The sequence below is a fragment of the Bos mutus genome, chromosome X, assembly GCF_027580195.1.
Source record: "Bos mutus isolate GX-2022 chromosome X, NWIPB_WYAK_1.1, whole genome shotgun sequence".
NCBI lineage: Eukaryota > Metazoa > Chordata > Mammalia > Artiodactyla > Bovidae > Bos > Bos mutus.
In genome coordinates this window covers 64,255,081-64,282,129 of record NC_091646.1, presented here as the reverse complement: position 1 = coordinate 64,282,129, position 27,049 = coordinate 64,255,081, and the positions used below count along the sequence as shown (strand labels likewise).

The window sequence follows — 27,049 nt, the reverse complement described above, 5'->3', positions numbered from 1 at the left end:
TGCACACATGAAATTAACATGACATTGTTAATCAACTATACTCCAACATAAAATAAAAAGTTAAAAATATCTCCCAACAAACAAAGGTCTAAGATTAGATAACTTTAATCATAAATTCTACAAAGCACGAAAAGAAGATTTAATACCTACCCTTCTCAAACTTTTCCAACAAATTGAAGAGGAAGAAATCCTTCCAAATGTATTTAATGAACTGAACATTACCCTGATATGACAACCAGACAAGGATACAACAGAAAAAGAAAACTACAGGAAAATATCTTTAATAAACATAGATGCAAAACTCAACAAAATATTGGTGAATCTAATTCAATAATATACTAAAAGGATTATATACCACAATTGATTAGGATTTATACTAGAGATTTAGGGATGTCTCAACACATACAAATAAATCAATGCAATTCATCACATTAACAAAATGAAGGATAAAAATCATATGACGAGCTCAATAGATACATGAGTCATTTGAAAAAAAAAATTCCACATACATTTGTGATTAAAATCTCAACAAAATAGTTAAAAAGGGAAGATAATGCAACACAATGAAGGCCATATAAGACAAAACCACAAGTAAAATCATATTCAATGTTGAAAGCTTTTATTCTAAGATTAGGAACAAGATGAGGATTCCATTTTCATCACTTTTATTCAACATAGTATTAGAAGTCTTAGCCACATCAATTAAGCAAGAGAAATAAATTAAATGCGACCAAATTGGAAAGGAAGAATTAGAGCTGTTAATATTTTCAGAAGAAATTATACTGTATATAGAAAACACTAGAGACTGCACCCCAAAATTTTTGGAAGTAAGTGAATTCACAAAAGTCACAGGATACAAAATCAATATACAGAAATCTGTGGTGTTTCTATATACTATTAATGAGCAATCAAAAAGAGAAATTAAGAAAACAATCTCATTTATTATTGCATAAAAATACTAGGAATAAAATTAACCAAGGACTTAAAATACCCATACACTGAAAATTATAAGGCATTGATGAAAGAAGTGGAAGAAGATATAAACAAGTGAAAAGATATTCTATGCTCATGGAATGGAGGAATTAATATTGTTAAAATGTGCATACTGCCCAAAGCAGTCTACAGCTTCAGTGCAATGCCTGTCAAAATTTCAATGGCATATCTCATAGAACTAAAACAATGCAGTACAATACATAACTACAACAACTAATACTAAAATTTGTATCAAATAGAGGGTTCAGGATGGGGAACACATGTATACCTGTGGCGGATTCATTTCGATATTTGGCAAAACCAATGCAATAGTGTAAAGTTTAAAAGTAAAGAAAAAAACAAAACAAAACAAAACAGAAGATCCTGAATAGCCAAAATAACCTTGAGAAAGAAGAAAACTGGTGGCATCATGCTCCCTGATTTCAAACTCTACTACAAATTTATAGTGATTCAAACTGTATGGTACTGGTATAAAAACAGCCACACAGATCAATGAAACAGAACTGAGAGCTAAGATATAAGCTCACACATATGGACAATTAATTCACAACAAATGAGCAAAACAGTGGAGAAATGACAGTCTCTTCAATAAATGGTGGTAGGAAAATTGGACTTTCACATGCAAACAAATGAAACCAGCTTACACAACATACAAAATTAACCCTAAATGAATTAAAAATTTGAATATAAGATCTAAAATCATCAAATTCCTAGAAGAAAACATAGGTGGTAATCTCATTGACATCAGTCTTAGCAATGATTTTGTTGATCTGACACCAAAAGGCAAAGGAAACAAAAGCAAAAGTAAACAAATGGAACTACATCAAGCTTACAAGCTCCTGTACAGCTAAGGAAACCATTCTCAAAACAAAAAAGTAGCCTACTATATGGGGGAATATATTCTCAAACAGTATATCTGATAAGGGGTTAATATCCAAAATATTTTGCTGACAAAGATCCATATAGTTAAAGCTATGATTTTCCCACTGTCATGTATGGATGTGAGAGTTGGACCATAAAGAAGGCTGATCACTGAAGAGCTGATGCTTTCGAACTCTGGTGTTGGAGAAGACTCTTGAAAGCCACTTGGATAGCAAAGAGATCAAACCAGCCAACCCTAAAGGAAATCAGTCCTGAATATTCATTGGAAGGACTGAGGCTGAAGCTGAAGCTCCAATACTTTGGCCACATGATGCAAAGAACTGACTCATTGGCAAAGACTCTGATACTGGGAAAGATTAAAGGTAGGAGGAGAAGGGGATCACAGAGGTTGAGATGGTTGGATGGTATCACCAGTTTGATGGAAATGAGTTTGATCAAGCTCTGGGAGTTGGTGATGACAGGGAAGCCTGGTGTGCTGCAGTCCATGGGGTTGCAAAGAGTCGGACATGACTGAGTGACTGAACTGAACTAAATCCAAAAGATATGGGCTTCCTAGGTGGCCCTAGTGGTAAAGAACTTGCCTGCCAATAGAAAAGACATAAGAGATGTGGGTTCAATCCCTCGGTCACAAAGATCCCCTGGAGGAGGACATGGCAACCCACTCCAGTGTTCTTGACTGGAGAAGTCCACTGACAGAGGAGCTTGGTGGGCTACAGTCCATAGGGTCACAAAGAGTTGGACATGACTGAAGTGGCTTTGTACGCATGCTCCTATGGTCTATGTTCAATTCCTGTACCTTGTAGATACAGCAAACATTAATGGTTATAAGAAGGGAAGGAGGTTGGGGGAGTGGTTGAAATGGATGAAGAAGGTCAACTTTGTTGTGAAGGACGGTAACTAGACTTGTAGTGGTGAACATTTTGGAGTTATCCAAATGTTTGATTATAATGTCATATACCTGAAACTTACATAATAAAAAATCATGTGCAAAATGACTACACAGATCACTTAAACATGGATAAAAAAAAAAGCCCCTAAATATGGTCGCTTTGGGTTATATTCCTAACCATGAGGTCAGTGTTTTAATAAATAATACAATACTTTGTAGTGAACGTATCATTTGTATGTTAATGTGTGCATGGCTAACAAGTATTTAGTGTATGGATTTATGGATATGTGAAAGCCAACCTGAAGCCACTCCATCCTTGCTTTCTTGTTGTACTTTCTCATAAAAGGCGGAAGAGCCTCTTCTCAAGATTACTTGAGACATTTCCCCTGAGGTGATGAGCATAACTGGAGAGCTCAGTAAGACAAAGAGAAAAATTTAGGCAACTGTCCAAAATGTATAATGTTTGTAACAATCATAAATCAGTGACTAGTGATAGGTTGAGTAGGTTACACCGCTACTGATATATTTCTATTGTCTTTTGTGAAATAAATATCTGTTGGCTCAATTAATGGACCATACTTCCATGGGAAGTATTACAAATGAAAGTGCTGCTTTAGCCTGAATTCCAATCATGATATAAAATTCAAATTAACTAAGGACAATTCAAATGCATTTTCATTTCTGAATAACCATAAAAGTCCATAAACAAGATATAACCTCAGGCTCAAGAGAGAAAAAGAGAAATACTCAACTACTACAATTAGCAAACAAACAAACAAAAAGCTAAACAAGACAAATAACAATAAATTCTTTGTATTAATAGGTATGTAGTTTGCAATTTGTATTAATAGGTATGCAACTTGTAATTTATGTAATTTGTTTAAATGATTTCCTCCTGGAGACATTAGCTAGCATTTGGTTTTTGGCCACACATTTATGAATATTTATAATTATTTTACACTGTGTAATGCTAAGAACTTGTTCATTTTATTTAATATATTTATATAGCACTTGGTGTAGAATCTTAGAAATATCAACTCCTCATACCCATAGAGAAAGGCATTGTTATCTCATTTTACAGATGAGGCAATTGAAATGTAGAAATCTTTGTGTTACTTGCCCAAATTCAACAGCTAGTCAGTTGCAGAGCCTCAGTTTGGAAACACAAAGACTGGCTCCAGAGTCCATTTTATTGTCAACTACAAATGATGCCTCATTATTTGTAAAATATTTACATATTGTGCCATAATTATATATGCATGTACATGAAAACACGACTCAGCCAGTAAAGAATCTGCCTGCAATGCAGAAGATCCCAGTTCGATTCCTGGATTTGGAAGATCTTCTGGGGAAGGGATAGGCTATCCACTCCATATTCTTGGGCTTCCTTGGTGGCTCAGATGGTAAAGAATCTGCCTGCAATGTGGGAGACATGGGTTCAATCCTAGGTTGGGAAGATCCCCTGGAGAAGGGAATGGATACTGACTCCAATATTCTGGCCTGGAGAATTCCATGGACAGAGGAGCCTGGCAGGCTACAGTCCATGGGGTCACTAAAAGTCTGAATGATATGACTAACACTAACATGAAAACATATATATATGGCATAGAATGCCAGAGTTATTTAAAATCCAGAAGTAAGGGAATTCTCTGGTGGTCCACTGGTTAGGATACTGTGCTTCCAATGCAACAGGCATGGGTTCAAGCCATTTTCAGGGAACTAAGATTCCAAAGCATGTGGTGCAGCCAAAAATAGTAATAATAATAATAAAATAAAATTCAGAACTAAAAGGACAACATACTAGTGCTAGAAGTGCTGTTAAACATTATTTGGCTTAACCTACATATTTCAAAGAAAAAAATGGAGGCCCAGATAAATTGACTTGCTCAAGGTCACACAGATATTCAATGGCAGAAGTGAAACAAGAACTGATGTTTTCTCACTCTCAATCTGATATTATTTTCATTTCACTAAGTTACCTTTGCTATTATTAATTTAAGGAAGTATATCATCATTTATATTTTTAATGAGTATCACCTTCAGATCTTCATTTTTCAAAGCTATATGCTTATAATCTTTGCGACCCCATGGACTGTAACCTACCAGGCTCCTCTGTCCATGGGATTTTCCAGGCAAGAGTGCTGGAGTGGATTGCCATTTCCTTCTCCAGGGGATCTTCCCGACCCAGGGATTGAACCCAGGTCTCCTGCATTGTAGACAGACACTTTACCATCTGAGCCACCAAGGAAGTCCTAATAGTGATGTCGTGTTTCACCAAATAGTCTTATAACTTATTCTTTGAAATTATCTTTGAGACTGAGTTGAGCTAATTAAGAAAACTGAGTCTTAATACACTGTGATCATATCTTGTTTTTGGCCAAAAAAGGCATTTTTAACTTGATCCTTAAACTTCATTCTTCAGACTTATTTCTGAATAACTTTTAACTGTTTCCAAAATTCAACTACCATTAAAAGACAAAGACTTTTCACCACAGGATTATTCTAAAGTATGTGGGGCAAACTCTGAGTGTAATTCTAAAGGAGAGTTCCAAAATGTTCCTGAGCAATAGGAATGTAATTGGAATAAGCATATAACTTTTCAAAGTGACAGCCTAGGAAAGACAAATTCAATTGGTTGCTTGCTTACTGATAAATTTGTTTGTTTGTTTTGAAACATATTGTTCCATCTATTTAAGCATTTTAATTTCTCGGCAACATCTTGTAAATATTAGTGTACAGCTTTTTCACATCACTTGCCAGATATATTTCTAAGTATTTCATAATTTGATGGTATTATAAACATTATTTTCTAAGTTTCAGTGTCCAACTGTTCATTAATAGTACATAAATATAAACGGATATCTCTTTATTGACATGTTTTCTGGAAACCTTGCTTTATTCATTTTTTTAACTGGCAGTTTTTTTTTTTTTACTGTATTTTTAAATAGACAATCATGTCATTTAAAAACAAAGATTATCTTGATTCTTCCATTCTAGTCTGAATGCATTATTTTCTTTTATCTTGCCTGGTTGCATTCGCAAGTTGTACAATGTTGTATAGAAGGAAAGAGAGCAGACATTATTTACTTACTCTCAATCTTAGGAGGAAAGAATTCAGTCTTTCACCATTAAATAAAATTTTAGCTGTAGGATGTTCCTAGATGTCCTTTATTTTTTATTTTTATTGAAGTATAATTGGTTTACAATGCTGTGTTAGTTTCTGGTGTAAAGCAAAATGACTATGTGTGTGTGTGTGTGTGCATGTGTGTGTGTTTTCAAGTTATTTTCCATTATAGGTTATTATAAGATATTGAATATAGTTACACTTTGTTGTTTGTGATAACTTTATTTTTAAAATATATTACCACTGTAAGGAATCCAAAGTCTTAAATGTTAAAAGCATGCATGTGCTGCATTGTGTTTCTTGGGTTACTTTTCCCAGATAAATAAGTTCAAATGGAGAATACCATTCATGCTCCCAGGCAAAGGAAATTTACTAGAGATGAATATATTGGTGTGTGGTATGTAGGATATGTTGATAATACAGTTGAAGATGTTGTGAAAGTAATGAGAAAGTCAGATAGAACTAGAAATAAGAAAAAAACAAAATAACAATGTGACAGAGAAGGTCAGATGAAGTAAGTTGCAGTCTAAACAGGGGGCAGAGAAGAGAAATAGGACAGAGTGAAGAAGGGGATTAAAGAAAACTTTAAAGTTTAAATTTTGAGTTATTAATGATATCAATGATCTGCCCAGTATTGAGAAGGACAAGGAAAAAGAAGGGTCCCAGTTTTAGATAAATTTGCTATTTAGGATTGCTAGCCATTTGTTTCAACCTTCCTCTTAGCTTATCTGTGAAGTCTTGTCAAAATAATCGATGGGCAGTTAGATAAGAGGCCAGTCATGGAACTAATGATGGAAGCACATTAACACTTGATGAATATCTTAAAATGAAAAGAATCATATTTCTCATATTTGCAGTTCTCTGTCACTGAAGTCAATCACTGAAACAAACAATTGTTAAAATGTTGCAAAGAAAACAGGAAGAAAATGAAATGATTAAATTTAAATGAATATCAAGAAGTGGTGAGCCACTTAGTTTTCAATCCAGTGATGTAAAGAGTCATCTCAAACCAGCCAAGCACTGAAAATAACACCATTCACTGGAAATAATCCTTTTATTTACTGTCACCAGTTTTGGTTTAGAAGTACCTTCTCTCTTTAGCCTTCCATAAGACACATTTAAGGGAAAGATATAAGAAATAAATAAAGAGCAAGCTTCTGCCTAAATTGCTTCTAAACTCACTCTAGGCCAAATTAATTCCCTAGGCATATAGGTATCCAGAAATCCAGCTGTACTCTGATTAGATAATGACAGAAATGTAAGCAATTGCCTTATGTCAGAAATAAAAGTGAGCAAGCCAGCAGGTAAATGTAATAGGGAAAAATATAATCTTTTCTCAACTGCAGGTTTTAGGAACAAGTGCTTGTTCAACACAGTTTCAGTACTTGGTAAGTCCCCTGGGTATGATGGGGGAGGGAGTTGTCATTTCCTGCCAAAAGAAAGCAGCAGGTGGTGGTTTAAAAAAAAATAAAAATAGCACCACATTACCACAAAGAAGTATGCTCTTCCATTCTGGTGTGTGTGTGTGTGTGTGTGTGGTAGGAGGGTAATATTTTTTAAACTTGAGTTGATTTTATTTGCATTTCCTTTAATTGTAATACAATTCAGCTGTTTAAATGTATACTGAAAGTTGAGATTTTTTAAAAAGGCACTAAGTTTGTTTTGAGTTCTGTACTCTGCCTCGGGGCTTCCCTTGTGGCTCCATGGTAAAGAATCTGCCTGCTAATGCAGGAGATACGCTTTCAATCCCTGGATCAGGAAGATCCCCTGGAAAAGGGAATGGCAATCCAACTCCAATACTCTTGCCTGGAAAATCCCATGGACAGAGGAGCCTGGCGGGCTACAATCCATAGGGTAGTAAAAGAGTCAGATGTGACTTAGTGACTACATAACAACAACAATTCTGCCTTAGTTCAGAGGTTGCAGGTAAATATGGTAACATTGTAGCTGAATTATTTTTTAAATGATAGGTGAGCATGGAAGATTAGCAGGGTCACTGTTGCCATGAAGGAGGGATTTTCTTTTTGATTGTTTTTGAAATTTCTTCAATTTGATCTCCAAACACTTATATGAATATATTTGATTGTTTTGAGGAAACTGTGGATGAAATCATAATCAGTTCAATGGTATGGCATCCAGAACAATTATTTTATCCACTGAGAGATGACTAAGAAGGAAGAACAAATTTTCCTGCTATTAAAAAATTCAGATGTGATCCTTAGTAAATAAAAAAAGGAAATTCTTTAAAAAGAGGTTTGGTAATCTTCAAATGCTTTGCAGTAGCCACTATCAATTATTAAAACAATAGCTGGAAATCACTAAATATGTTTTTAGATTTTATAATTTCAAGAGCCTTTAAGTGACATACTTCAAAAATTATACAAAACTGGATAATTGGAAAAAAAAATATCTTACAGCCATGCAGGAGAATTTGTATTCAAATTTAGTAGGCATCTACTAAAGGTCTGCCAATGAGCATTTAGTACTGGTCTAAGTGTTGTGAGAGTTGGACCATAAAGAAATCTGAGTGCCAAAGAATTGGTGCTTTTGAACTGTGGTGTTGGAGAAGACTCTTGAGAGTCCCTTGGACTGCAAGGAGATCAAAACCAGTCAATCCTAAAGGAAATCAGTCCTGAATATTCATTGGAAGGACTGATGCTGAAGCTGAAACGCCAATACTTTGGCCACCTTATGTGAAGAGTTGACTCATTTGAAAAGACCCTGATGCTAAGAAATATTGAAGGCAGGAGAAGGGGGCAACAGAGGATGAGATGGTTGGATGGCTTCACAGACTCGATGAACATGAGTTTGAGCAAGTTCCGGGAGTTGGTGATGACAGGGAAGATGCTGCAGTCCATGGGGTTGCAAAGAGTCAGACACGACTGAGTGACTGAACTGACTGAAGTGTTGTGACAGATATGTGGATGATTAGGACAGAGTTCCTGTTCACAAAAAGCTAACAATTTAGCAGTTATATAGACAACTAACTATACTATTAGTCAGGCCCCATCAGAAGGTTTGTATGCATGCTAAGTCGCTTCAGTCATGTCCAACTCTTTGTGACCCTATGGATTGTAGTCCACCAGGCTCCTCTGTCCATGGGATTCTCCAGGCAAGAATACTGGAGTAAGTTGCCATTTGCTACTCCAGGGGATCTTCCCAATCCAGAAATGGGGTCGAACTCGAGCCTCCTGTGTCTCCTGCACTGGCAGTAGTGTTCTTTACCACTAGTGCCACCTGGGAAGGAGAGCTAATTCCAATCTGAATGACTCAGAGTCTTGGAGGAAGAAATGAAATTATCAAAATTCTCTTTTCTATCAAGATTTTTTTTTTCAAAGTGGGAAAGTGAGGGTGGGGGACTGGACCTTAAAAACTTTCAGACTAAATTAAAAGAAAGAGAGAGACATTAAAAGGTACACAATATATTCAAGGTCAGCCTGGCATGGTGAAAGCCTAAGACATTTGGAAGAGTATAATAAGAGATCATGCTAAAGAGACAAAATAGAGCTTTGAATGTCAGATATTTTAAACCATCAGTGTGAATATTTGAAAGATTTTGCATAAGTTCATGATTTGCTTTATCCTGTATCTGATAAAGATATCTGTAGAAATATGTTCATCTAAAATAAGAAAGGTGTGCTATTTAACATAATAAAAAGGAAGTTGGGCTATTGCTTATGCTAAAATGTTGTAAACAGAGATAAAATATGAATGTTTGTTCCTCCTGAAATACTGCTAAGTGCTACTGATACTATGCTAGAAAGGTACAAAAAGTTTGCAGCTGCTGGTGGGTATTCTTTATTTGCTTACCTATTCATTTTACGTATGAACACTATGTTTTGAGTCAAGACAGAATAGAATCTAATCATCTTTCTGTAATAACGTCTGCAAAAGACTTTGGAAGAAGGGATTTTCAGGGTTTCTTTTTTATGCTTTTCAACTACTACAGACTGCTAGAAAACAGTGAATGCTATAGATCTGCTTTTAAAGCCAAAGAATAAGATTAATGAAGGACATTGACTTGTTCTTCATTATATACCAATCTTACAAATATTTCCACTCACTGAAAAATTACCTTATTTACTAACAGAGCATTATGAAATGAAAACAAATATACAAAATTCCAATCAACTATTGGCCATGCATCAAGCTCCAGGGGCTGACATAATCCCAGGCTTAACTTCAGATGGAGTCTGTGATCCTTCTAGGACACCTCAGCCCTGTCTTAAAGAAAAGTAAAATGTCTGGATATTTGTGAATTTAGTACTTTAAAGACTGGTGTGGGATGAAAAGAGTGTCATATGAAAGGGTTCTATATTACCCAATTTTCACTATTTGTTTTCAATCAACATATATATGATGCCATCTCCAACATATATGACAACAGTTCTGGTGAGGACCTATAGAATAATCTGATGTTTGATATTTTGTACCTGAGGCATCCTTATTCCAGATTTGGGCTACAGTGACCTCCAGGTGAATATGTCATTACCTTGTTCTTAGATCATGAGTAGAGTAGATTTGACACAAGAGTCTATGAGTTTAGTCTGGGACTTGCCCCACTTAACACCCCCATACTCTTCCTTTTGGAGACAGAGCAAAGGAAACATATACCTACTCTACTAACATTTTATATTCATAATTATTTTCTCAAATGTGGTGGCTTATAAAAGAAGAAGAATATGGGAAGAAGATGCATTAGCAGTTATGTGCCATCCTCTCTGCTTCCATCTAAAGCCAAGGGACATGTACCTGTCATAGCATTTCTGTCACTGTTAGAAAATTAGTCAAGGAATCCAATAATCTTCCTTTTCAGTGACACTTTAGTGTCAATAATTAGAAAGATATCTCTAAGAGCCAAGAGTTTCCAGAAGACTCAGTTTGTTGCTGCTGAAAGGAGAAGTGTAGGACCACAGTAATTGTTCCTGGTATATGGTCACTTCTTGGACAATATACATTATCTGCCATTTAAAATTCAAAATTAAGATTGCCCTTTGTCAGATTAATTGCCTTGTTCTTGGGATATCAAATGTTCTCTGGTAATTTTTCAGAGTAGTTACTGAAGTCTCTATGAGTACTTTTTAGGGCTTTTTACTGAGGGCTAACTAATTCCTTTTTGCCATTTGTACTTTAGTATTTAAAATTTAATTCTAAATAATTTTTCATAAGGATCCTTTATGAAGTTTCTGAAGACCCCAGTGTCTTCTGAGAAGCTTCCACATTTACTTTCCTTTTAATAAACCAAATACTATACACTTTGAATAATATAGTGTGGAGAAATGGCTCCAAATTACAAGTAAAACACAAGTAATGGTGGAAAGTTGAAATTACTAAGTACCAAGACCAGAAACATCAGATACACTAAGTAGAAAGGCAAAGGATGCAAAAGTTCTGAGGTCTATTACAACATGATCCAGAAATTCTGAGTTTGTATGAAGTAGTGACATTCCTCAAGAAAAGTTACTAGGTTTAAATTACAGGACTCTATCTTTAAAGGTGGGAGGCTGATATCCCAAGCCAAAACTCTCTGTATAAGGCTAAAGGCTTATCCTTAAGAAAAAGGAGTTTGGACTCCAGCCAACAAATGGGAAAGGGCTTTTTCTTTCTTCTTTCTTAAAGCAAGGAGTTTGGGCAATTCATGAATTTACATCACAGTAGGTAGTTACCTACATCTCAAAGCAAGGCCAACCCTGGACTGAGGTCCTGGAGACTGGTTTAATTTTCGACTTCATGCTTGCCCTTTTTACTAAAACTCATAAGGTTTGTTTCAGTTCAGTTCATTTCAGTCACTCAGTCATGTCAGACTCTTTGCGACCCGATGAATCGCAGCACGCCAGGCCTCCCTGTCCATCACAAACTCCCGGAGTTCACTCAGACTCACGTCCATCGAGTCGGTGATGCCATCCAGCCATCTCATCCTCTGTTGTTCCCTTCTCCTCCTGTCCCCAACCCCTCCCAGCATCAGAGTCTTTTCCAATGAGTCAACTCTTCACCTGAGGTGGCCAAAGTACTGGAGTTTCAGCTTTAGCATCATTCCTTCCAAAGAAATCCCAGGGCTGATCTCCTTCAGAATGGACTGGTTTACTTATCCACTTTCACAGACTATTAATCATGTGAAGCACTGGATACTTTGTTTGGATACCCTCTCAAACAGAAAATTGCAAGAAAGAGCTGCAAAAAAAAAAGGGGGGTGGGCAGAAAGACTTGATTATCTTGGACCTTAGTTTATTTTTTGGAAGCTTATAATTTTACTTAAAAAAAAAAAAAAAACTTTCTTGCCCAAATGCTCATGTATGGCCTCAGACACAAGGTGAACATTCAAAAGAGCTGAGGAAAATCCCCACAGCCCTGTCAGCACTGAGAACAGGAAATACGTACAGTTTTCCCACCATAACAGCTTGTGATCTTCTCATCACTTCTATAAAACTGAAAATATTTTAAATGTAATGTGTAGAATTGAACTTTGTAAAATGGTTACTTGTATTTTAAATAGAAAGTTATATGCACTATGTTTGCCCAGGGATCATATTTTGAGAAGCTTTGTTTAAGAAAAAAGGAAAGACTAAACATAGACACCTATAAATCACGTGGATAAGAGCAAGACCCTAAGACATGAGAGCTGTCTAAGAAAAAACTAAGTTTTTTAATGAATGGCAGAAACAAGAAAGTGGATAGTGGCTAAACTAAGTTTTAATTATCAGTACAGATTTCAACACCTTCTGCAGTCCCCCAATCAAATATCAGTTGGTATGCCCTGGTCTCTAGGATGAGAAGTGATTGTGAACTAGGATATTTGAGAAAAAGCAACATGACTGGGCATTATCATTGGTGATGTGAAATTGAGTGATGACCTTCCCTCTTTCTCCAAATAATTAAAAGTGCACTACTCAGAGCAGAGGAACAAGATGCCCAATCTGCTGGAGAGGAACTGTGCTTCAGATCTGAAAAGAAACATTTAGACTTGGCTAAGTGAAACTTTCCAGTAAAATAATAACTGTAGATAGCTGCTTTGTCTGTCCACACAAAGATATTTCCTCCCTTCATGTATCTGGCCTATTGGGGAGTCATAGATGCCAGAGATAAGGGAAGTTGGGAACATGATTAGATATGGTATGTATACAGAATACCTCTTTCTAAAATAAAAATTCTGATGGAACATTCTCTCTAGAAGAATTAACCAGGTAAAGACTTTCTAAAAGTATTTGCTTACTGAACTGTATTCAGCTCTTAGACACAGTTGCTGGGCAGGTTTCCTGGAAATACTGTAAGCTATTTGACTCTGAAGATTTTCAAAAGTGAAAGTAGCAAGCACATTGCCTGGCAAATGATAAATGCTGAATAACTATTTGCTTAATAAATATTGGATGAACCCAATACATTCAAGACATAGTTCTAAGTGTTCCAGAGGATATAGAAGTACATAAGACTAAACCCCAGACTTCAAGAATTTTCTGGCCTTGTTGTGGTAGAGTGGGGTGAAAAGGGGCAGAGGCATAAATAAAACGAGTTACTAACCAAAAAGCAGAAGTATATGCTTTAATGGAAGTATAAATGGGGATTTTAAAAGGAGTTAGGACAACAACAATAAAGTTTCCATGACGAACTGGAAATTTGAGAGAGGTCTTCATAAATAAGTAGGACTGCTATGCAAAACAAAAAAATGATATTCCAAGCTGGGCAACAGAATGAGCAAAATCTATTTGTTGAGGAAGAAAAAGTCAATTTGAATGGTATGGAGCTCAGTTTGGCTGGAGTTCTTGGCACATGAGAACACTGGAAGACAAAATTTTAAACGTTGATGGCACTCTATTGATTTCCAGGAAGCCATTGATTTCCAGACTATGTATTTTGTAATTTGTTGGGCAAAAGGAAGCCATTAGTGCTTTTTAAGGATCTCATTTAAAGGAAAAAGATAAAGGAAGAGGTAGAGAGATAAATTAATAAACCCCTGAACTAGAGTAAAAACAATGCAATTTAAGGAATAATATGATTATGAAAAATAATGCAGTTGCAGAAAGTACTAAAAATAAGAATGTTGGTAATTAAGCACTTATGTACTATCAGTTCAGTTCAGTCGCTCAGTCGTGTCCGACTCTTTGCCACCCCATGAATTTCAGCACGCCTCCCTGTCCATCACAAACTCCTGGAGTTCAATCAGACTCATGTCCATTGAGTCAGTGATGCCATCCAGCCATCTCATCCTCTGTCGTCCCCTTCTCCTCCTGCCCCCAATCCCTCCCAGCATCAGAGTCTTTTCCAATGAGTCAACTCTTCACATCAGGTGGCTAAAGTACTGGAGTTTCAGCTTTAGCATCATTCCTTCCAAAGAAATCCCAGGGCTGATCTCCTTCACAATGGACTGGATGGATCTCCTTGCAGTCCAAGGGACTCTCAAGAGTCTTCTCAAACACCACAGTTCAAAAGCATCAATTCTTCGGCGCTCAGCTTTCTTCACAGTCCAACTCTCACATCCATACATGACCACAGGAAAAACCATAGCCTTGACTAGATGGACCTTTGTTGGCAAAGTAATGTCTCTGCTTTTGAATATGCTATCTAGGTTGGTCATAGTTTTCCTTCCAAGGAGTAAGCATCTTTTAATTTCATGGCTGGAGTCACCATCTGCAGTGATTTTGGAGCCCCCCAAAATAAAGTCTGACACTGTTTCCACTGTTTCCCCATCTATTTCCCATGAAGTGATGGGGCCAGATGCCTTGATCTTCATTTTCTGAATGTTGAGCTTTAAGCCAACTTTTTCACTCTCCACTTTCACTTTCATCAAGAGGCTTTTTAGTTCTCTTCACTTTCTGCCATAAGGGTGGTATCATCTGCATATCTGAGGTTATTGATATTTCTCCCAGCAATCTTGATTCCAGCTTGTGCTTCTTCCAGTCCAGCGTTTCTCATGATGTACTCTGCATATAAGTTAAATAAGCAGGGTGACAATATACAGCCTTGACATACTCCTTTTCCTATTTGGAACCAGTCTGTTGTTCCATGTCCAGTTCTAACTGTTGCTTCCTGACCTGCATACAGATTACTCAAGAGGCAGGTCAGGTGGTCTGGTATTCCCATCTCTTTCAGACTTTTCCACAGTTTCTTGTGATCCACACAGTCAAAGGCTTTGGCATAGTCAATAAAGCAGAAATAGATGTTTTTCCAGAACTCTCTTGCTTTTTCCATGATCCAGTGGATGTTGGCAATTTGATGTCTGTTTCCTCTGCCTTTTCTAAAACCAGCTTAAACATCTGGAAGTTCACGGTTCACGTATTGCTGAAGCATGGCTTGGAGAATTTATTATGTAGGGTGGCTCAATTATCACATTGACTCTCTAAGTTAGGTACTATGATTATTCTCATTTATCAATGAGAAATTAAAGAATTGGAGAAGTTTAATGATACAACCAAAGTTGCACAGCTATTAATTTAAAAAGCAAGAATTTAAACTCAAATAATTCTGACTCCTAAACATATGTTATTTCCCCCATAGTACACTATCTTCCCCTCAGGAACCAGTTTGGAAATGGAAAACAAATGACAACGAGTCAATGCCTCCAAGACTTTGAGACAACCTGGGAAAACATGGATGAGCTTAACAGCAGTGAAGAAGTCAGGAGTAAAAACTGGTTTGAAGTTTTGAGGGATGATGATTTTTGTATAAGATACATTGATGTTTATAGTCAAATGATTTTACTTACTGAAAGTATTTCATTGAATAAATACTGAGCACTTACTTGTGTTTTCCACAGTCCTTGGTGCTGTTTTAAGGCAAGTAAACAAAATATACAAGAATCCTTGTTATCTTGGACTTTGCATTCTAGTAGGGAAAATATATGAAAACAAAATAAGTAATAATCAAAGAGTATGGTAGCTATGACTGGAAATGAGTAAAATAAATACTAAAGGGAGATAGGAAGTGTTAGAGGTGAGCTTCAGTTTTAAATAGGCAGATAAGGGAAAGAAAAACTCATGAAAATGTTCCACTTGGGTAAAGATCTGAAGGGGGCAAGGAAGTAAGGCACATACATAACTAGGTTAAAGCATTTCAGGTACAGGAAACTGCCAATTCAAATGCTTTGAGACGAAAATATTATTGGTCTGTTCACCTCACAGCAAGAATGATAGAATTGCTGGAGCAGAGTTCAAAGGGGAGAATCATAGAAGGTGAGGTCAGAAGAGTAACCAGGGGCCAGATCGGATAGGTGACATAGGCTGTTTGTTGTAAGAACTTTTATTTTTTCTCTGAGTGAGATGAAAATACATTAGGAGATTTATCAAAGACACATGATCTGACAAGATATGCCATATTTCATTTTAGTACATATATAATGTTTATTGTAGACATTATACAAGAGTCTATAATAGCACCTATAGATCTTATAATAGGAACTACCATTATGTCCTCATCCAGGATCACTTCCCAGAAATAAGAGCTTCAAGAGCAAAAATTTGTCAACATTTTAAGATGGTAAGTATAATTAGACTGCTCTTTAGTCAATATTGGAAACTAAAATATTCACTAGGAATGTATAAAATAGTGCATTTGTACACATCCTCGAAGGAAATGGATTTTGTATAAATAGATATTGCTTCATTTTCATAAGTTGAATTCTGAGATGATGATAAAATGTCCAAAAGAAGAGGTGATATATATTCAGGAAGAGAGCGACTGCTCGATTGACATGTAGATTTAAAGCCACTGACTGTGATAGGAGAGGTGAATGTTCGTTAGAGGTTACTAGATATATTTTTTAACTTCTGATTTCTAATCAGTGACATTAGCAGGTGATGATTTCTATATATGGGCTTCTCCAGTGGCTCAGTGAATAAAGAACCCACTTTCAATGCATTTGACACAGGAGATGCAAGTTCAACACCTGGGTTGGGAAGATCCCCTGGAGAAGGGCATGGCAACCCACTCCAGTATTCTTGTCTGGAGAATCCCATGGACAGAGGAGCCTGATGGGATACAATCCATAGGGTTGAAGAGTTGGACACAATTAAGCATACATGCACACATGACTTTTATACATAAACAGTTAAAAGGAGGTTGAAAAACCAGGGTTTGTGATTTTTTGGTCGTCCACCTAATTTTGCCTGCCACATAATCAAAGTCACTACCTGTGAAAATATTTCAAAGATATATTTCAGTTTGGAGGCTAAACAATCTAATTTTAACCACTTTTTCAGCATCAACTTTTATTATTACAGTCATGCTTCTTTGTGTTTTATGACACCATCTCTCTATTTCCTTATATGAGAAATCTGAAGTATTTAACCTCATCAATCTGCATGCCTAGTTCATATCATTCATCAGGATGTTTAATTAAAGTATGTAACATATCTTGAACAAAATGTGCTGTTCTACTTACCAGGCAATTGAGGCAAAATAATAACAATAATAATTCCTTCAGGGGCTGAATCAAGCCTACTTCAAGCCACATGGATTTGATAATCCAAAGCAGGATGTTTTATAATTCCTATTTCATTTCTGTTCTTCCCTCATATCTTTAAAGTCAGTTACGTCCTCCTGGATTTCAGCAGCCTTGAGGTAACTATCCATGCCCTTAAGTTAAAATTTGTTTTAGAACAAAGATTGTGGACCTAACTGGGTCAACTTTCTGGAAATTTTGAATCTTTGTACTGATGTTGTCTTGCATAATTGAAAAGTGTCTTAATAACCCATGTTAATGGAAGTATTTAAAGAGAGGCTAGTTGCCCACATATTTTCAGACATCTGGGAAATATTTGAACCAAATCAGTGGCCTCTGAATGATGATTCAAGGACAAATGCTGGGTTGGCTGTATCTTAATTATATAGAGATCTTTTAAAAATACAAATTCCAGGCCTTAAACACTGACTCAGAATTTCTGGGGGAAACACTGGGAAGTCTAAGGAAAGCTATAATTTTTTTTAAACTTCCCCAGGTGAGTCTGATAATCAGTGATGTTTGTGGTCTATATCAGAGCCTCTCAAATGTTAACATGCCTAAGAATCACTTGTGGTTCTTCTTAAATTGCTGATTGTTATGCAGCAGGTTCCAGGTAGGACTTGAGATTCTTCTGCATTTCTAATAAACTCTTAAGTAATGCTGAGTCATGTATCATATTTTGAGTAGTAAGGAGCTAGATTACTTCTCAGATTCCTTCTAGCTATACTCTCTTGTGATTCTAAAGTGCCTTATGGAACTTGTGTCTATCACCCTTACTCATGTCAGAACTTTCCATTAATGGTAATAGATTTTTCTACACATAAGCTTTTTTTGTTTTTGCAAAAACAAGATTTTTAAATTAAATTTTAATTTAAATTAAATTAAAATTGTAATTAACTTTTAAAAATTTTATTTTTTTGCAAGACAATAATTGGCTTTCTTTTTTTTTTTTCATTTGCAGTTCTGACTTTGTTTTCAACACATAACTGAGAAAGTCCCAGGAAGCTGACCCATCCAAGTCAATCATCTCTGAAGAGTTGTAGACACACTAAGTACTAGAGTAAACCTTTCTTCTATGTGAGCCAAAAAAAGAGAAAAACAACCTGCCAAACACCAGTAAAGAGATGACTATCATCGTATGGGAATTTGAAGAGCTTCTATATGGCACATTCATGATCCAAATGGGAGAGGATCAGCCCTCATAATGTCTCAGAAGGCCTTTTAACTGAGTAACAAGAAGGGGAAGTTATAATAGCTTGTCATCTGTGCTTGCACATTAGACTTCCAGGTAGTTAATGTAGACAAATTCAAAGCAAATATGCAGGTAGTTCTTTGAAAAGCCCCCAAATCATGTTTAGAAGCTCTGACCAATGCAATAAAAAGGAAGTTATTCTATATTCAGTTTCTCCAGCCCATCGATGATCAATCTTTCAGAAAGAGCAGTAGTAGATTGTAAATTTAGATTTTTAACCACCATTTAGCAAAGGCAGCTTCTCTAGAAACAAACATGACTGCTAATGACACGTGTGCTGAGATCAATAGAGACAACACAGATTCCCGATACTTCATCTATGCTGTGACATACACTGTCATTCTTGTGCCAGGTCTCATAGGGAACATATTAGCCTTGTGGGTATTTTATGGCTATATGAAAGAAACCAAACGGGCTGTGATATTTATGATAAACCTGGCCATTGCTGACTTACTACAAGTCCTCTCCTTGCCCCTGAGGATCTTTTACTATTTGAATCATGACTGGCCATTCGGGTCTGGCCTCTGCATGTTTTGTTTCTATCTGAAGTATGTCAACATGTATGCAAGCATCTACTTCTTAGTCTGCATCAGTGTGCGGAGATTTTGGTTTCTCCTGCACCCCTTTCGCTTCCATGACTGTAAACAGAAGTATGACCTATACATCAGCATTTCTGGCTGGTTGATAATCTGCCTTGCTTGTCTGCTATTTCCTCTCCTCAGAAGCAATGATGACACCCCTAGCCACAGAACCAAATGCTTTGTGGATCTTCCTACCAGGAATGTCAATCTAGCTCAGTCTGTTGTCATGATGACCATTGGCGAGTTGATTGGGTTTATCACTCCTCTTCTGATTGTCCTATTTTGCACCTGGAAAACAGTTTTATCACTGCAAGATAAATATCCTGTTGCACAAGACCTTGGAGAGAAAAAGAAAGCCTTGAAGATGATTCTAATATGTGCAGGAGTTTTCCTAATTTGCTTTGCACCTTATCACTTCAGTTTTCCTTTAGATTTCCTGGTCAAGTCCAATGAAATTAAAAGCTGCCTAGCCAGAAGGGTGATTCTAATATTTCATTCTGTTGCCTTGTGTCTTGCTAGTCTGAATTCCTGCCTTGACCCAATCATATACTACTTTACCACTGATGAGTTCAGAAGACGGCTTTCAAGACAAGAGTTGCATGATAACATAAAACTCCATGCAAAATCACTTGTGAGCAACCACACCACATCAATCGTGTCAACTGAATTATGTTAAATTAAAAAAAAAATGGATGTGAACTGAAGTATATTAGAACATATTTGCAATACTCCTAGCTACTGGGAAGTAATCACAGCAAGCACTCAAAGCTTTTCAGTTATGCTCTATCTTATCTATATGAAGATTTCATGTCTTCATAACACAATCTATTTAGAGCATTATATTCCACTATCATTAATGTTGATATGTCCTTGTAGTAATTTATCATAAAGTCTTTAAGATTTAAGCTCTAAAATTTCAGTGACATACTATATGCACATGCTTTCAGCAGGAGTCAGTAGTTTTATCTGTGAACCTAAGATACAGAGAGATAATTAGCTTGAACTCATTTTAAGCACTTGGTTTTGTTACAATGGACACTGAATTTCTTTATATTTAGAAACAATGTAGTTGTCTATTTATACTAGTAATCACAGTTTATATCCCAATATCATGTTTTAGTTGTCTTTTTTTTCAGTTGTCTTTAAGTAGGATAGGCAATATATTATTTTGTGAAACAGTGTTATAAACATGGACCATTTTGATCTTCTATATGTGATTATACTCTTGAGTCTGAAGACTCAAATAGCTATTTCCTTCATTTAAGTATCAGTATGAAAAATCATCTATCACATCGATTAATAGAATGAAAATCTGAACTAAGGCCTCTGATATGTTTAAAATAAGAACAAGAAACTAATTCACATACTGTCTATGACTGTATAAATTGCCATATTTAATCTATCCAGGGCAGGTAGCTTATCAAAGTTCATATAATGTGACCCACATTGTCTTTAAAGGTCCAGGAGAAAGCATATGCATGATAATCACAGTTCTGATTCTCTTAAACTATTTCCAGACAGCACCTTTAAAGACATATATATCTTTCAAATAAAGAAAGTGTCCACTATGCTTCTAGAGTGACATTGAGATACCTGAGAGGCTACTGCACTTTCTGAGCCTATACAAGAAACAGTGCACTAAGTTTAGGCAAGAGCAAAAAGATAAAAGTTATTTTTTACTTTTAAGTGGCAACTATCAGGCTACATTCAGAAGCCAGAGTAAGATCTAGAAGCAGACAGGCATGTAGACTCATGCCTGTCTCAGTAATTTTTTTGATCCAGCTTTGCTCCAGTCATACTATTCTAAGGCCAGTACAGCCTCTTCCAAGGCAACTGGGAAAGTCAATTTCTCCCCTGTTGAGAAAAGTGCAGAAGATTAATTTTGGCGACATCGGGCACCTATTAAAATGCCTTGCCTAGTAATACCTGTTTAGATCTAGTATGCAAGAAACAGACCTAGAATATGAGTAGCAATTAAACCTGAGGTCTTAAATATTAGAATACTTTGAAAAATATTTTGGCAAACAGCTCTAACTTTTAAAACATGCTTTAATTAAAATCTGTGAGGTATATAACACAGATAATTCTGGCCTGGAAGGAATGTGAAAATCAAAGAAGAGCTCCATCATATATACAGGAAAGGAGTTATTTTAGACACACAGTTATGCTATTAAGACTTTTGGGGGGATTAGTGAAATCAAAGTGAATTCTAATATCTTAGATGAATGGAAAAATTTCTAATCTTTTCTCTAGACAAGTGTTGATTTGCTTGTACTTTGTTATGAAAATATTATCCTGTTAGAAGACTGACTTTTTACTGCTAGCAATAGTGTATGTATCTATCTCCTAATTGTTCATGGTAAGGATGTGCTAAATGAGTTCTAAAAAAGTGGTAAATTGTGTTTTAAAATGAGTAACTGTAACTATGTCTAGTCTATTTGCTTTAAAGTGATTTGTGTTTGACCATAATTTAGTGTTGTAATGGGATCAGAAGTAATAATTTTGTGGGTACTTGTAATGAGAAACTTGTCTATATAATATGTGTTTACTAGTTTCTATATTATCATGAACTACACTTTTAGGGTCATTTGGGGGAGACCTGTGATTTAATTTCATTAATGTATTAATTTCACTTTAAACATACCTGTTATCTTAAAGAGGAAAAAATATTTCCAGGAGATTACTGAACTTCTTAGAGGAAATTTTGAGGTTAGAGCCCATTTATGAAGCAGTCCAGGAGTCCTTGAAAATTATTTATGTCATTTGAGAAAAGTACAGAGAGAACAAGCGTCCAGTGTTCTTATGCTGCTTAGCTAAGAACTACCACTTCTCTTCAGGTTTGCCCATCTAAGTTTGTATTTAATGTTGTGATTTACTTTATTAACCCCTTTTCACCATGAATATGCTTTGTCTTCTATTCCCTTGTTCTAGTCAGTAACTGATCAGTCTATTCACACTAAGGTACTAAGGACTAATGTTAGCTTAACATTAATTTGCCTAAAAATATCTGAATTCTAGGCCTTAGGGATGAATTTTATCTCAAAGTGTAAATATTTTGTTTTAATGGAGTGATTAAAAGCACTGAAACAGACTAGAAAGAACGATATTTTGAAGAAAGTGGGTCTTAGAGCAGTGCCTTTCAGATTACATATGGTAAATAAATACCTACTTTGCTTACCATGATGGGGATGCCATATATATATATATATACATACATATATACAAATACCTATTTATTATACTAATACCTGGCCTATACTAAGTTTAGGCCACAACAAAAAGATACAAGTTATTTTTTTACTTTTAAGTGGCAACTATCAGGCTACATTCACAAGCCAGAGTAAGGTCTAGAGGCAGCCAGTCATGTAGACTCTAGAGTCCTCAGTAATTTTTTTGGTCCAGCTTTGCTCCAGACATACTATTCTAAGGCCAGTACAGACTCCACCAAGGCATCTGGGACTGATTGGAGTGATTTCCATGTTATTATTATTCTCATTATTGTTATTATTATTATATTAAAATGGTGTATACATTTTCATTGTCACTTGGTTAAGCAACTAATTCTGTTAACCTGTAATTCCATGAAAAGGAACCATCTGCCCTATGGACAACAGAACAAACTATATTGGTCTGAAAGGGTGCATAAGTGGAACTCTTGTGCAACTTCATTTTTATATCATCTTTTTGTTTTTATTCCCAATACACTGTGAAAATGTTGATTTGTAATGTATTTATATTTATAATTTATAATACACATTTTTATAATAAAGATGGTCTTTGTATTTGCATAAAAATTTCTGTCCCCAGAATTCCATGTATATATAGCCAGTTTTTCAGCAAACTGATGTAATTGAGAATCTTTGTCAGTATTCTCAACTACATGGATAGTAAGTTCTCTGAGGCTCTACTCTCCCTTTCTCTCTGGAGTGTTGCATACTATTTTCAAATGGAAAGATAAACCACTTCCCCAACCTACCTTACACTTGCCCTCCACTCTTCCCATAAACAGAATCTTTACTATCCACACTCTGCTAAGATTATTCCCTATCCTCACTTGTTGACCAAGTTATTCTAATGACTTAAATACTTGTACTTGTTAGAGTATAGTCTTTTGGGAAGAAAAGGAGATGAGGAGAAAGAAAGAATGTTTTCTATTTAGTTTTAAGAGTTTTTAAGACTCAATATTTTGATTTTCCGTATAGTTTAGCAGAGGAAAAGCTATCATTCACTGTATCCTTCTGCTCTTAGCAAAACATATTTCCATAAACAATGAAATAAAACAAAAAGTGAAGTCAGGGCAATTGTCTCTGGCTCTCCTCTCATCTTAGTTATCTTCCTTCCACTTTAGCAACTCTCTCATCTCACTATATTCCTAGTACTTTCAGGAGGCCCAAGTGTCTTCTGAAATAACAAAGTTGTTATAAATTACACATTTTGACTGCTGCAGAGAAATTTTCCTAGAAAGTGGTAAAGGATTTCCCAAGAAGAAATTTCTGATGTTTTAGTAGACTTCAAGAACATAATGGGATTTAAATATGGGATTTGCCCACACTTTAAATGTCCTCAAATAAAGTGCATTCCTCCTATGTGCCTTCCTGAAGCCAATTCAGAAGTGATCCCACTGCCATCACTGTACTATATTTTGAGGGGAAAAAAGTAAAAGATGAATTCTCAAGTAAGTGTGGCTCTTTCAACTTATTTATTCCTCAACAATTAAAGGATGTGATGTGTGTTTGAGGGGTGGGAGGTGAACTATAACTTTCTTGAACACAGACCATTTCTTCAGCAGTACTTCCTCAGTCTTAACCACTTACTTGATTTTTCCAAGACCATATTTCTTCTACTTTTTGTTGGCTAGGTTCTCTTCATCTAATTCCTTACTGAAAATTTTCTGATTCATCTATAGTCATAGCCCTTATTTAAGGGCTTAAATTTGCCTTTTTGGACATCTTCAAGGAATAATAGAACAACTGCTCCTTCATAGGGGTAGGCTATAATTAGGCTATCACTCTCACCCCAGTATCTTTCTCTCAGCTTTGCTTCTGAAGCAAAAGAGAAGATCCTGCAAAAAAAAAAAAAAAAAAAGAAGATACTGGAGTATCAGCAGAAACTCTAAGGTCAGGAGTGAGTGGAATGATATATCCAATGTTGAAAGATAGAAATTGCCAACCAAGAAAACTTTATCTGACAATGGTATCTTTCAGATAAGAGGAAGAGATAAATGTTTCCCCAGTCAATTGCTGAGGGAGTTCACCACCACTAGACCTGCCTTGAAAGAAATGTTGAAAATTCTTCAAGCTGAAATGAAAAAACACTTATCAGTGGCAGGAAAACCTGTGAAAGTACATGACACACTGGTAAAGATGAAAGTCAGATTCAGAAAACCATAACTCTATATTAGGATGTTGTATTAATTGCTCAATTATAGTAAAAAAAAAGGAAGAGAGTAGAAAAAATAACTATAGCTACCATAAATTGTATTATAAACAAATACATGGCATAAAAAGAAGTAAATTGTAACATCAATTATATGAAAAGAGTAAAAGAGTGGAGCTTTTATAGGCATGCAAAGATAAGTTGCTATTAACTGGAAATGGACTACTCAGAAACCTAGACTAGATCTACAAAAGACAAAGAAAGGGGAAACAAAGAATACCACCATGGAAACTAACCAATTTATAAAAGTATGTAGAGACAGAGAGAAAACAAAACAATGGAAATACAAAATAGTCAGAAAGTTATTAATAAGATGTTATAAATATGTTCTTACTTAGCAATAATTAGTATAAATATAAATGGATTGAACTTATCAATCAAAAGTCATATAGTGACTGGATGGGTTTAAAAAAGAAAAACAAGACCCAACTATATACTGCCTAAAAGAGGCCCATTTCAGATTTAAGAACACACATAAACCTGAAGTGAAGAGATTAAAAAAGATATGAAAGTGGAAACCAAAAGAAAGTGGGGTGGCTATACTTATATCAGACAAAACTGAGTTTAAGTAAAGAAAGGACACGAGACAGAGAAGTTAAGATATGCTTCATTAAAAGAATTAATGCATCAAGAAGATGTAATAATCATAAATATGTGCAAACCAAACATTGAGGTACCTAAATATTTTAAGTAAACACCAATAGCTCTGAAGAGAGAAATAGACAGCAATGCAATAATAGCAGGGGATTTAATTCATTGTTATTTAGTCCCTAAGTCATGGCCAACTCTTTTGCGACCCCATGGACTGTAGCCCACCAGGCTCCTCTGTCCACGTGATTTCTCAAGCAAAAATACTGGAATGGGTTGCCATTGTCTTCTCCAAGGAATCTTCCCAACCCAGTGATCAAACCTGCATTGGCAGGCAGATTCTTTACCACTGAACCACCAGGGAAGCCAGGAAATGTTAATACCCCACTTTCAAAAATGGATGAATCATCCAGACAGAAAACCAAGAAAGAAACAATGGATTTAAACCATACATTATAGCAAGTGAACCTAAAAGACATTTATACATTATTCCATCCAACAACAGCAGAATGCATATTCTTCTCAAGTACACACAAGACATTCTCAGGGATAGATCATATAAGACATAAAATAAATCTTAGCAAATGTAAAAAGATTGAAATAATAATATCTAGTATCTCGTTTGACCACACATTTCTAATATGAAACCAGATATCAACAGGAAAACTGAAAAAAAATCTACAAATATGTGGAAACAAAGCAACACACTTCAAAACAACCAATAGGTCAAAGAAATCAAAATGAAAATCAAAGAATATCTAAAGTCATTTGAAAATAGAAACACAAATCACCAAAACCTAGGGGCATCGCAAAAGCAGTTCTGAAAGGAAAGTTTATAGTGACAAATGCATATATTAAGAAATTAGAAATATCACAAATAAAAAACCTAAAATTGCACTTCAAGGAATTAATAAAATTAGAGCAAAGCAAACCCAAAGTTAGGAAAGAGAAGGAAACAATAAAGATTGCAGTATAAAATAACAAAATGAAGATCAAAAAAGAGAGGGAGAGAGAGAGAACGTCAAAGAAACCAGTGAGACTACTATGAAAAGATACATGTCATCAAAGTAAAAAAAAAAAAAAAAAAAAAGGTAGATAACATGGAAGAAATGGATAATTCCCTAGAATCATAAAGCCTGTCAAAACTGAACTAGAAAGAAATAATATGAACAGACCATACAATATTTGTCCAATACACAAGGAATTGAGTCAGTAATCAAAAACTTTGAAAGATGAGCAACAATGTGTCAACAAATAGGATCACCTAGGAGAAATTGAAAAATTCTTAAAAAACATACAACTTATAAAATTGAATCAGGAAGAAATAGCAAATTTGAATCTACCATTTACTCTTAAGGAGACTGAATCATTAAACAAGTCTCTCAGAAAAGAGCAGAATCATATTGCTTCAAAGATGAATTTTAACAAACATATAAAGAAGAATTAACACCAGTATTTCTTAAACTATTCCAAAAAAAAAATCATAGAGAATGAAACACTCCCAAACTCATCTTATGAGTTTAGTATTATCTCGATATCAAAACCAGAACACTACTAGAAACAAAAATTATGGGTCAATATCCCTGGAAAATATAGATGCAAAATTTTTCAATAAAATACTAACAGATTGAATTCAGTAGGGCATTAAGAGATCATTCACCATGATCAAGTGGGACTTACCCAGAGATGCAAGTATGCATCAATATATGCAAATCAAAAAATGGGCCAAAGAACTAAACAGACATTTCTTCAAAGAAGACATACAGATGCCTAACAAACACATGAATAGATGCTCAACATCACTCACTATCAGAGAAATGCAAATCAAATCCACAATGAAGTACCATCTCACGCCGGTCAGAATGGCTGCTAT

The 27,049-nt window shown here is 35.5% G+C and overlaps 1 protein-coding gene across 5 annotated transcripts in view; it reads left to right on the top strand.

Annotated features, from left to right (window-relative positions):
- Nucleotides 1-22,922, top strand: part of GPR174 (G protein-coupled receptor 174) — a 37,579-nt gene extending 14,657 nt beyond the window's left edge. For 2 of the 5 annotated variants that reach the window (XM_070365924.1, XM_070365926.1), the window contains exons 3-4: nucleotides 15,378-16,355; nucleotides 18,281-22,922. In XM_070365924.1, the coding sequence (XP_070222025.1) occupies nucleotides 18,827-19,828 (1,002 nt within the window). In that variant the 5' untranslated portion in view covers nucleotides 15,378-16,355; nucleotides 18,281-18,826 and the 3' untranslated portion in view covers nucleotides 19,829-22,922. Of the gene's footprint in view, nucleotides 1-15,377; nucleotides 16,356-17,403; nucleotides 17,439-18,280 lie in introns of all 5 variants that reach the window. The other 3 variants (XM_070365925.1, XM_070365928.1, XM_070365929.1) reach the window with 3 other exon arrangements.
- The last annotated feature ends 4,127 nt before the right edge of the window (nucleotides 22,923-27,049 follow it).